Source organism: Neovison vison, chromosome 10, assembly GCF_020171115.1.
Source record: "Neovison vison isolate M4711 chromosome 10, ASM_NN_V1, whole genome shotgun sequence".
NCBI classification, from domain to species: domain Eukaryota; kingdom Metazoa; phylum Chordata; class Mammalia; order Carnivora; family Mustelidae; genus Neogale; species Neogale vison.
This window is the reverse complement of record NC_058100.1, coordinates 63,037,803-63,050,018: the sequence shown is the minus strand read 5'-3', so window position 1 is coordinate 63,050,018 and position 12,216 is coordinate 63,037,803. Positions and strand designations below refer to the sequence as shown.

Below are 12,216 nucleotides of genomic sequence, written 5' to 3'. Positions count from 1 at the left end.
CCTCTGTATTCATAGTTTGATATAAACCTATATTTTACCTTCTGGAAAAAGAGTTTTATTATATGTGTAATGGTATGAAATTGCCCCTCAATCCCCAGGTGTAAAAAAAAAAATCATGTATTTTCCTCTAAATCCAATTAAAGTTCCATTGGCAGAGACTGGTGAGTTGTTCAGTATCAGTAGCACTAGGAGATTCCTTCCCCGTCCACACAATTTGGCTAGAAAGTCCAGAGGATCTCAGATCCCCACTTATCATGGTGGTGCCGAGATGTTCATTGGCCAACCTTGCGTTGCCCATTTTAGAGTGGCTAGTCACTGTTTATTCCTTCCATACTCACCTTGGCCACCATGATCTCCCTGGGGCTCCTGAGGCCAAACCAAAGCTTTTGGATGTCAGTTCCCAGCTGTTCACTTGTTCAGTCTTGCCAGAAGTTTTCACCTGCCCCTGCCAGGGAACTACACAGACCCTGTGCCTAGTACAGGTCCAGACATGGTGCTAATGGACACAGAGCTTCCTGAAGGGAAGGGAAGCATATCTCTCATTCTTTCATCCTAGTCCTATAGGGAGTTGGTTAACTTCTCTATCAAATTATCCTCCTGTCTAAAATGACAGCAAGACTTAACAGGATTGACCTTAAGCAATTTTATTAGTGTCCAATTTGCATTTTTCTTGTTCGCGTGGTTAACCTGAGATGACCTCAATTCATTGCTTGCGCTATCTGTGGGACACTGGGTACATGAATTCTTTAAGCTTCTGTTTCATCTTTTATAAAATGGGAATAATAATGGTTTCTGTTCCACAGAGGGTCTTGGGGGATCCGCTCTGACAAGATGCTTCTTTGGAGAATGGCAAGGAGGCCAGCAGAGCGGGAGGGAAGAGTCAACGTGGGTGGGACTACGGCAGCACTGGGCCGGAAGTGTATAAACGCCATTCGATGGGGTTTGGACTCACACTGGCCTTCTTTCGGGTTGTTTCATTAACTGGAGTTTGTGTTCTGCTTAAGATGTACGAAAATCCCTCTGATTAACTTGTTTCGGCCTATTTAGGACCCCACCGACTTTGAGTGGAGCTTCTGGATGGAATGGGGAAAACAACGGCTGCTGCGGTTTCTGTTCGGCCACGTGGCTGTGTCTCAGCTGGCCAATGTGCTTGCAAGGAAGGTATGCTCACATGCCTCGTTTCCTTTTAAGCGGCTTTCTTTGCTTTCTGAGAGAAAAGAGTCCTGAACTGGGAATCAGAAGATGTGGATATTAGCCTTGGAAGCCTGGAAAGATGAGATAGACCTGCTGATGATCAAAAAGGCATTTATGATAAATGTTTCATATATTCTTATCTTTCACTTGCTTCCTCCAAGTTACTTTAAAAACCATTGAAGGTTTTAGAATAAAACGAACTACAGACGGTATTAAGATCATACCTAATCAAATGATCTTACTAAAACAAATGCTTGGGGTGCCTGGGTGGCTCAGTGGTTTAAATAAAGCCTCTGCCTTTGGCTCAGGTCATGACCCCAGGGTCCTGGGATTGAGCCTTGCAAGGCATCAGGCTCTCTGCTTAGCAGGGAGCCTGCTTCCTTCAGTCTCTCTCTCTCTGCCTGCCTCTCTGCCTACTTGTGATCTCTGTCTGTCAAATAAATAAATAAATAATCTTTAAAAAAATTAAAAAAAAAATGCTTGTCAGGACCTCTGATTTCTCGTGTAAGTTCAGAAGAAAGTAGAGTGAATGATATCATTAAGTGGGAATAATTTTAATGTCAAATAATTTATGCCACGGTAGCTGTTGTAGATCAGAATTCCAGTAGTATTTTTTATTTTGACCCTGGCCTGGAGTGGAGGATAAGGGCTACTTCAAACAGGGTGTTTGGGAATTGCTTTCGCTCGCAGGAAGATTGAAACCCTCTTGATATGTTTAGCTACCCTGGGGTTTGAGATACTACCAGGAGGATCTCTCTGTAGTGGAGGGACTACGCTTTGTCCAGAGTCCTCTGCTATATGCTTCTTGACTCTGTAGATTCCTAATTTGAAAAAAAAATGAGTCTCTGCTGGGGAATCTATGTAGTAAAGACAACCAGAAAGTGACTTGAAGTCAGCCCACAAAAAATGTTTGATATTTAGAGGTTCGTGGAGGTGAAGAAACAACACACAGGAGCCTCTGGGCAAGAGAGACCAGAATGTGAGACCGAGAAAACAAGGTGTGCATGTGGCTTGAGAGGTGGACCTGACTTGGGCCATTTTTTAGCTGTTTCCTGAAAATTGGTACTTTTAAGGCTCACTTCTCATCCTGGAAGATAGGAAATCCCAGCAGCACATTAACTTTCTTTGTTTTAAATATGATATTGATTACTTTTTGTATTCAGCTGATTTCCATCTTCTAAAATGGCAAAAACTAAAATCATTACATGCGGTCATATCTTCAAACATTAGACATTTCCTAGGACTTTCTAAGTAGACCCAATAATAAATAATACATATTTGGGGTATCCCTAAGCTAGTAAGGATTATATAGTATAGGTACTCAAGCCACAAATGTGGTATTTTTTTAAGAGTTCAAGTTTTCTAGAAATTTAACATTTTTGTGTTTAACCAAGGTTTCTCTGCCCATAGGTAAATGACTTACTCTGCCCCTAGATCTCAATTTTCCCATCTGTAAAATGAATAGCATAATACCTGTCACTTTTATTTTGTACTACTGCTGTGGTAAGGGTCAGTTGCAGTGTAACAGAAGAATATTAGCTGGTGTATTAGGTCCTGGGCTTTCTCACTGATTAGCTTTATAACTTTAGAAAAACTTCTCACCACTGAATTTTAATTCAACATTTTCTGTAAAGTAGGGGTAGAGACAGTACTATTCTTTTTTTACCACCTTAAAAAGGTGGTGGGTTTCATCTGTTAGAAATCTCATTAAAAAGTAAGGGTTTGGGCACCTGGGTGGCTCAGTTGGTTAAGTGTCTGCTTTTGGCTCAGGTCATGATCCTGGGGTCCTGGGATCCTGTCCTGCATTGGGCTCCTTGCTCAGTGGGGAGACTTCCTTCTCTTTCTTCCTCTGCCCCTCCTCTCTGCTTGTGTGCTCTCTCTCTCTCAAATAACTAAAATCTTTAAAAAAAAAAAAAGTAAGGGTCAAACATGGAAAAGATAGGACAAATAGAAAGTACAAAAGAAGTGGGAGATAATCACAATCAGTGGAAATGGACCTATCCCCACCCATATCCCCCAGAAAAAGATTGTCAGACTGGATAAAAGAAAAACAGAAATAAAGGAAAATAAAAAAAGAAATAAAAACAGAGTCCTGAGATGTGCTTCTTAGCAAGATCTACTTAAAATGGGGGACATGGAAAGTTTAGGAAAGTAAACTTTCCTAAACATGGAAAGTAAAAGGATGGGAAAGATGTTCCAAGCAAATCTAAGGCTCTCCGTCTCCCCTGCCCACCCAAATACTGGTACAGTTTTTTCAATAGCTGGCAAAAAGCATTATTAGTGACAAAGACATTTATTGTTTAATGATAAAGAGTTAATTAGGAGGAGTTAAAAGAGTTAATTCTACTTTTGTTTGTTTTAATATAATATGCAAAAGTTGGTTAGTACCATAAAGATAGATAAATATGTGATTATAGGGATTTTTAAAAAAATATTTTATTTATTTATTTGACAGAGTGAGAGTGAGTGCCAGGGAGCACGAGCGGGGTGAGAGAGCACGAGCAAGGTGAAGGGCAGAGGGAGAAGCAGACTCCCCGCTAAGCAGGGAGCCTGATGTGGGGTTTGATCCCAGGACTGCAGGATCCTGTCCCGAGCCAAAGGCAGATGCCCAACCAACTGAGTTAGCCAGGTGCCCCTATAAAATATCCCCCCAGGATATTTTATATCCTGGGGAGATATAAAATCCCCCAGGAGATTTTAACATAATTTCATGACTAATTGATATATAGAAAAAAACAAGGAAAATTTAATTAATAAGCTTGATATAAGAAGTATATGTAAATTGTTATACCTAACAACTAGGGAATTCATATTCTGTATTAAAGAATACAGAGTATTAATAAAAATTAACCACATAGGGGTCACATGGGTGGCTCAGTTGGTTAAGCATCTGCCTTCAGCTCAGGTTGTGATGCCGGGGTCCTGGCATTGAGCCTCGCTTTAGGCTTCCTGCTCAGCCTGCCACTTTCTCCCTGCTCCTGTTTTTTCTCTCTCTGTCTCAAATAAATAAAATCTTAAAAAATTAATCATATATGGACCATAAATTTCAACAAATCTCAAAAGTATTTTCAAATAGATTTTGAAGTATGTGTTTTATATAGGTTACCTTCTTTAATCCCAGTGCAATTAAGTTTGGAAACCAGTAACACAAGATGACCTAAAAACTCTATTTCATTTAGAAATTAAAGAGAACATACTTTTAAATAATTTGTAGGTCAAAAAAGAGATCATACTAGAAATTAGAAACTAGAAATGAATGAAAAATATTACATATCAAAACTTAACAGGGTGTGGCTAGAATGATACTTAATTGTAAACCATAATCTTACATACTCATATTAAAAAAAGAAAGGCTGAAAAATACTGAACTAAGCATACAACTTAAGTTAGAAAGAATAGAAGGAAAGGAAGGAAACAACAAAAATAAGAACAGAAATTAATAAAATTATCACTGGCAAGATTGGTCAAGGAAAAACAAAGTGCACAAATGAGCAGTATTAGGTATGAAAAAGCTGATGAAAAAATATAGTAAGGATGTTTTGTACAACTTTACACCAAAAGTCTTGAAAACTTTGGCAAAGCAGGCACATTGCTAGAAAATACAACTTACTGAAACTGACTCATGAAGAAATAGAATGACCAAATTGTGCTATGACCGTGAAAAGAAATTGAATCACTAGTCAAAAATCTGTCTGTAAAGAAAATACTAGTAATATACCAATTCTGCCAAAAATCCAAGACACAAATGACCCAAATCTTTCCCAGACTTTTTCAGAAAAGAGAAAAAGAGGGAACCTACCTTTTAACAAGATAGTATAAAATTGATACCAAAGCCAGAGGATGTACCCTACCAGATATTATGACTTATAAAAATATGATAATGAGGGGCGCCTGGGTGGCTCAGTGGATTGAGCCGCTGCCTTCGGCTCAGGTCATGATCTCAGGGTCCTGGGATCGAGTCCCGCATCGGGCTCTCTGCTCAGCAGGAAGCCTGCTTCCTCCTCTCTCTCTCTCTGCCTGCCTCTCTGCCTACTTGTGATCTCTCTCTGTCAAATAAATAAATAAAATCTTTAAAAAAAAAATATAATGAGGACAGTGTTGTATGGGCAGCAGGGTAGACATATGGACCAATGGAACAGAATAGAGTTTAGAAAATACCTGTGCATAGATGGACACTTGTTTTGTGGCAGAATTAGCATTTCAGATCTGTGTGGAAAAGATGAAGTGTTTAATAAACGGTGGTGACACAATTGTTTAGCTCTGTTCGAAAGAAATGCACACTTTTCCTTTTCAGTGGAGAGTAAGGACTTATGGTGAAAAGGTATATCATTTTTAGAAAGCGTTATATGGAATATCTGTTAATGATAGGGTTGGGAAAGATTTCTTAAGACATAAGAAGTAGAAATTGTGAAGGAATGAATTGGTAAGTTCTTATTCTAATGTAGTTAAACTTATCAGTGTATAATCCTGTGTAATCAGCAGTGTGTACATCATTGGATGTATCCAAAGGGACAATGAAGAAAGTGAAAAAGCAAGTCACTAATAGGTAATTTACAAGCTGACAGATTAGTATTTAGAATACATAAAGAAATTTCCCAAGGTAAGACAAATCACCCAGTAAATAATGGCTCAAGATGTGGAAAGAAATCTGCAGAAGAGGAGACACAAATGACCAATAAACTTGGAACACATGTTCCACTTTATTAGTAATCAAGTAAATGCATCTTAAAACCATATCATTTCATACTCTCCAGTTGCGCAAAGACAAAACTCCTGGTTGTGTCAAGTCATGGCTACCTGAACTCCTACAGAGAGCTTGTGAATATGTATTTTTCTTTGCAATACAAAGAGGTGCCGAGCCCATAGCTGCAGTACTATTTCTGACATATCCCCTGGAGAAACTCTTTTTTGCCAATCAGGGGATGAGTCAGGACATTCAGTGAAGTGAGGTTTATAATAATGAAGAACCAGAAGCAATCCAAGTGGCCATAATGGGGAAAAGGAGAATTGTGGTGAATTTATTCCACGGAAAGGACTGAATCATAGCTGTGATGGTCAACACAGATGAATTTTTGGGTCAGCACGTTGAGCTGATAAGGCAAGTTGCAGAGGATTCCATCAGATATGATCCCATGTAAAGCTCAGAATTGTGCAAAACTAAATGATACATTCACATGTACGCTTACAAAGATGAGATAACTATTAAAATTCTGGATAGTAGTCATGTCTGGTTGGGATGGGAAGTAGATACGATGGGGTTTTGGAATAGAGGTGAGGTTCAGTGGGGTGAAGTAGTCGAGCTGACAACCAAGAAAGAATTCTTGAGATGTCTGTGGTGTAAAATCTGTGCTTATTAAAGTACAGGGACAGGACCTGTGGGCAGAAAGAGTGCTGCCCTGGGGTTTTGAGGGGTGGCTGATTATATACTACTGAGTTGGGAGAGGTGAGGAAAAAGGGGGGGTTTGAGAAAGAACTTTCATATGTTAAGAGCCATGGGCTCCTGGAGGCCTTGCCATTGATAAGGTTGTTTACCCCTCTGGTAAGGCATGAAGAGTGAGATAGTTGGGAGCTTCCTGGAGGAATGTTACATTCCTCCTATCACACGTCCTTATGAATGGGCTGCAGGTTTAAAAGAAATTCAGTTTTATTTACATTTCCTTCTGTCTCAGCCTCCCTCAATTTTATGAAGGAGAGGGTGATGTTAGGACTTCAGGAAACTTCCAGGGGTCTCTGGAAGTTAGGCTGTTGATAAGCAAGCTTCTTCCATGTAACTCACTAGGACATTTATAAACTGAGGGAGACCCATGTCTTGCAGGATTGTGATCTAAGTTAACTATTTGTTCCTTCAGGGCAGCCAGGAGTGCCTGAGGAATGTCCTGTATATCCCATGGGGCAGGGGGTGTTTGTGGGCTGTCCGCTTCAGCTTTGCCCTCAGCTTGCCTTCTGCTCCCTCATCAGATAGCATTGGAGGAGATGCAGGTCCATCCCTTTTTTCCCCTTTGATGGTTTATTTTAATTGAGGCTCAAGTGACCTCTGGCCAGCACCCTCCAACACCCTGGTAGAGCCTTGTCCTTCTGCAGCTGGTGGCCCGTGTGTGGGGGCTGTTTTCCTCTTCTCTATACCTTACAGACTTTATAAATATTCCTTTCTCTGTTTTGATTTTTGATATACTTGTAACTGCACATGTGGAAGAATGAAGCAGGGCCGAAGGAAAACTGAGGGTGCCCTGGGCATACCCAACTTTTCCTCTCCTGTCCCCCTTATGACTCTTGCACCTGTATTGGGCCTGACGATGGCCACATCCATTTGGTCTCCTTTGCCTCTCACTTGTTCTTGCTAGTTCATGTTTGCTTCCTGTAGATTAATGTCTCTCTAGCTTTTTTTTCCCTTTATTGCCCCCCTTCCTCTCTGAGCCTTTTTATTTTTTAATATTATTTATTATTATTTTTAAAAGATTTTTATTTTTTTCAGAGAGAGAGAGAGAGTGTGTGTGTATTATTTATGTGTGTACAAGAAGGGGAGGGTCACAGGGAAATCAGACACCCAGCTGAGCAGAGAGCCTGATGTGGGGTTCAATCCTGAGACTCCAGGATCATGACCTGAGCCAAAGGCTGATGCTTCACTGGCTGAGCCACTCAGGTGCCCCCACTCCCACCTTTTTCCCAATTGTGACTTCTTACTGTGAAATTTTAATACCACAGATACACTGTTTATGTAGTATATGCCTACCTATGCTTTATGCATAAAGAGTGAGGTTTTCTTGCCTCCAAGAAGCAGCCCTCACCGCAGGGGACCTGGCCCGGTGGAGAATGCTACATGTGGATTAACCTTCCAGAGGCTCTCCACCAGATGCGCCTCCTTTCCAAACTGCCTCCATTTTCAGCTGCTGTTTTGCATGTACCAGCATCAGAAATATACCTGGTTTAGGATCTAGATGTTTCTCCACTTAATTTGCTTGTGACTTTGAGTTAGGCTCTTTTTATCTTGGGCAGTATTCTGAATACTTAAGAGTACTTAAGTGAATCCCACATTTGCCACCTTCACGCTTCGTGGTCTTATAAGCCAGTTAGTTATAGTATCTTTGAGCCCATTCCTCATTTGTGCCATAGGGAAGGTGCTGCCTGCTTCTCAGGGTAGTGGTGAGGGTCTGATGTTTTTCAGGGTTATGCTTGTATGGGATGAAAGCCAAGGGCTGCTGTGGGCTGCTGACATTTGCTGTGTGCCCTGACTGTGGTCTGTGTGTTTGCTTCTGGGAGCAGTCACCTCTACCGTGCTCAAGAAAGGAGGCCACTGTCTTGAGATTCTGAAACCCTGAGGGGAGAGGCTGTCTGTCCAGCCATACCTACACACCTCCCCTGACCTACACACCTCCCCTGCCTGTCTTTCTCTGACCTTCTCTCAAACTTGGGTTGGGTTGTGGGGATGGGGGGAAGGATTGAGACGCAGACCCTTCCCCTGAGAAAGTTGGGTGAGCACACAGAGGAAGCCAAATACCGATCTTGATTCTGGACCTGCTGCCGTGGTGGGCTGGGTGCCTGGGAGGAGGCGGGGGCCCCATCTGCCTGGGGATGTCAGGGAAGGCTTCCCAGGAGGTGCCTTTGAGCTGCGGTCTGAAGGAATGCAGGTGTTTGCTTCTTTCAGCTTCCTGCAACTCTGTACCAGGCCTGCGTGGGCAGGTGGACTCTGTATCCGTAGAGCACATCCTATGCAAAATCAGGGGGAGAGCACTGAGTCATCAGTGTGTGTCTGTTCATCCCCTCATCTCAGCTGCAGGCTTGATTGTGTGACAGCTGGTGGGCGGGGTTCTGCCTGTGGCTGGGGCACAGGGCTTTCTCTGTCTGAGTCTGCTTGGCCCTGATAGGTAAGTATGAACCACAACTTTGGCCCCATTAGCTTTGTGTTTCACCACCTGGACTAAGTGTCCCAGATGGTGGGTGTTTATGGGACTTCCTCAAAGTGGAAGATTTGGGCTGCAGCTGTCTTTTATTTCCCCATTCCTGGAGGGGTCAGGAGGTGTGGACAGAGAGCCCTTGCAGGGAAGGCATGTTAGCATCTGAGCTAGTCTTGCTGTTCCAGTCCCTAAGCCCCCAGTGAGGCTTCCCATCTCCATCTACTATCTCATCTCATCTCTCTTCCTTTGGGGGTCGCACCTCCTCCCAGAGAGAGGCAGGTTATGTCCAAAAGTGTGACTGCATTGCTCTGCTTGCTTTTCTTCCCACCATGATAAGTAATAAAACTTTCCACTGAGCTTCTTGGCCAAGGTTAAACGCCTTTTCTCTGGGTAGGGCGCTCTCTCTGGGTTTTGGCGAGACTGTGTCAGAGGCCGGGAGGGGAGGCTGAGTAAGGCCCGGAGCTTTGGCTGTCGGCTTGTTATGACTGGATTGTGCGTTGGGTGGGTCAGACCATTGCCTCCCTTCTTGAACACCCCTGTGGCCTTGCCACCACCTGAGACATTGCGTTCTCTGCCCTCGGAACTAAAAATACCCTTGTGTGCACCTTTTGAGGAGGCTGGCCTGGTGTGGGGGCTGCGGGTGGCTCTGTTGCTAACCCCAGAGCTGAGTCTTCAGTGTACCTCTGACTGGCAGAACCCACATCATCAGCATGGGGCCCTGACCAGCTGAGCTCCTCAGCCACAGGACTGCAAAATGTGGTCCCGTGGCACTGGCTGAAATGAGTAAACTAACCTCTGGAAGGCTGTGGTGAGCAGTGTTCCTGCCAGCATCTTATTGAAACCACACACCTAATAGGAATCTCATGTGCTAACCAGACTCTTCTGCTCCCTCAGTGCATATCTAGGGAGGACTGAAATCTGCTTTGTGAAGGCCCGCTGGCCTTTACCCCAGGAAAGGCAGGCTAGAATGTGGTTGTTTTGACTCTGGGATGGTTTTGGTTTTTCTCTTTGGGGAGATACATACATATAAATATATATATATATATTTAATAGCAGCTGCAATTGGTTATATAGTATATAATAAATTATGCCATGCATAAGGATTATTGATTGACTCTTTTTATTTATTTCTCAAACAATGCCCCCACTGAGTGGTTTCTGGGAAGCTGTACAAAAATAATTCATAGACAGCAAAGTCTGGTAACGTTGCCAACAGGAGTCCTCACCAAGGCTTTACCCTTTCACCCTTCCCTCTGGAGGTGAGCTAAGGAGGGAGCCACATCCTCCTGTCACTCGGTGCCCGCAGCTCAGAGCAAGCTGATGGGAGAGAAGGATGGCGGGGTCGGGGGCATTGCCAGCCGGCTCTCCCTGGGGCTAGGTCCTTACTCCTGATTAAGAAGATTTGAAGAACAGAAGGGTGAAGTTTCCCGCAGTGGTGCTGAGTTCAGCCTTGGAAATACGCCAGCTCAATTGGTTAGTCTCCTTGAACCCGTGCATTGGGTGAGAGGCAGTGGGTTCTACCACAGATGTCCACCTTCATGGCTTGGAACCTGTGCCTTGACCATGCTAAACTCTCTGAACTTTCACAACACAAATCGAGTAGTTAGAGACCCCTGTGAATGGAAAGCAGGCAGTAGGCAGCAAGACGTGAAATGACTCCATTCCATCTGTACTGGCAAAGCAGCCTTGGTTCGTGAGAGGGTCAGGGGTATAAGTACAGACCTTCGAAAACAGCAGCTTTTCATGTTTGTCAACTAAAAAGCCCCAAGTGTTGGTGCTGACTTTTTGTCACCTGTTAGTCATAACTACCAGGTTAAGCCCAAAGACTTGGGGAAGCATATCCATCCCCCCCTATCTACCCACTCCACATTAGTTCACTTACCCAGTATTCATGGGATGCTCGCTGTCTGCTTGGTGCCATGTTAGACTCTGGGCCTACGTTATTGTAATTTGAACAAGACAGGATATTAGTCTGCGGAAGGGGACTGTCAAGCAGAGGGTCCGTTCGGTGTCAACACAGGGAGCAGTGGACAGGTGGCCGTCCTTCAGTCCGGGGCAGGAAGCACTGTGTCCCGTTAGGAAGGCTGCTGCATTTTCTCTTCAACTGAATCCGAATGACCACAAAAATATAGTTCCTTTCTTACTGTTTGTTAGACTTTTAAAAGTTTCTTCTCTTCCCTCACCTGCCTTTTCGTCTTCTATTAGAAACAGAAGAGCCTGGAGTGAGGCAAGTGAAGGGGGGTCAGGACAGTCCTGGGCCTCAGCAGAGTTCACCCAGCCTGTCTTATTCTCGAGCTTTGGGTGGCTTACACTTTGATACCCTTTACTTTATTATTTTTAAAGATTTATTTATTTTAGAGTGCAGGAGTTTGGGGAGGGGGAGAGAAAGGCAAAGAGAAGAGAGAGAGAGAGAAGCAGAAACAGACTGCACTGAGCCCAGAGCCCAGGGTGGGGGCTCAATTTCATGACCCTGAGATCACGACAAGCACTTTTGGAATAGAAATAGGTGGAACAGGGCTGTTTTAGGCCTTTGCACATGAAAATGGCCTTTGAGCCCTCCCCCTCCTCTTCCTCCTCAGAGAGCAGGCCATCCATGGGGCTGCTTGCTGGTGGGCAATGTTCTCTTCTATTTCCAGCTGATTCTGCCAGTTTCAGATGCATGTGGAGGGTTAGTGGTTAGAGGAGGTGTGTCCTAAGGGCTGTACTGATAGCGGGGACTGTCCTTCTCTGATGCCGGTCAGAGAACAAGGCATGGATGACTGATCATGCTCTCAGGAGTTTAGTGGGGTTCTTATTTATATAACTTTTAAAAAAAAATTGGTGATTGTTTTTGCCTATTTTACATCTTTCCCTTCATATCACCTGTCTGCCGTGGATGTGTGTGGTAGAGCTGCCTCTCCCTGCCGGGGAGGAGGAGCAGGTGGTACGAGGCATAGTGGAGAGTGTGCAGGTAACATGAGAGCCTTGGGTACGCCATCTTGGAACAGTACCAAGTGTTGCCTGCCTGTCCTGTTGAGCAGGAGGAAGACCATGAGGGATGAGAACTGGGACAGAGTAGTGTGCCTCTTAGGTAGCTTTGGTGAGCACAGTTAAATTCATCAGAGAATCTTGTTCCGCTTTTTCCATCTTG

At 43.7% G+C, this 12,216-nt stretch overlaps 1 protein-coding gene across 2 annotated transcripts in view; it reads left to right on the top strand.

Annotated features, from left to right (window-relative positions):
• Positions 1–12,216, top strand: part of HHAT (hedgehog acyltransferase) — a 346,612-nt gene that overhangs the window by 65,806 nt on the left and 268,590 nt on the right. For both annotated transcript variants that reach the window (XM_044267471.1, XM_044267470.1), the window contains exon 4: positions 1,048–1,161. In XM_044267471.1, coding sequence (XP_044123406.1) covers positions 1,048–1,161 — 114 coding nt within the window. The remainder of the gene's footprint in view (positions 1–1,047; positions 1,162–12,216) is intronic.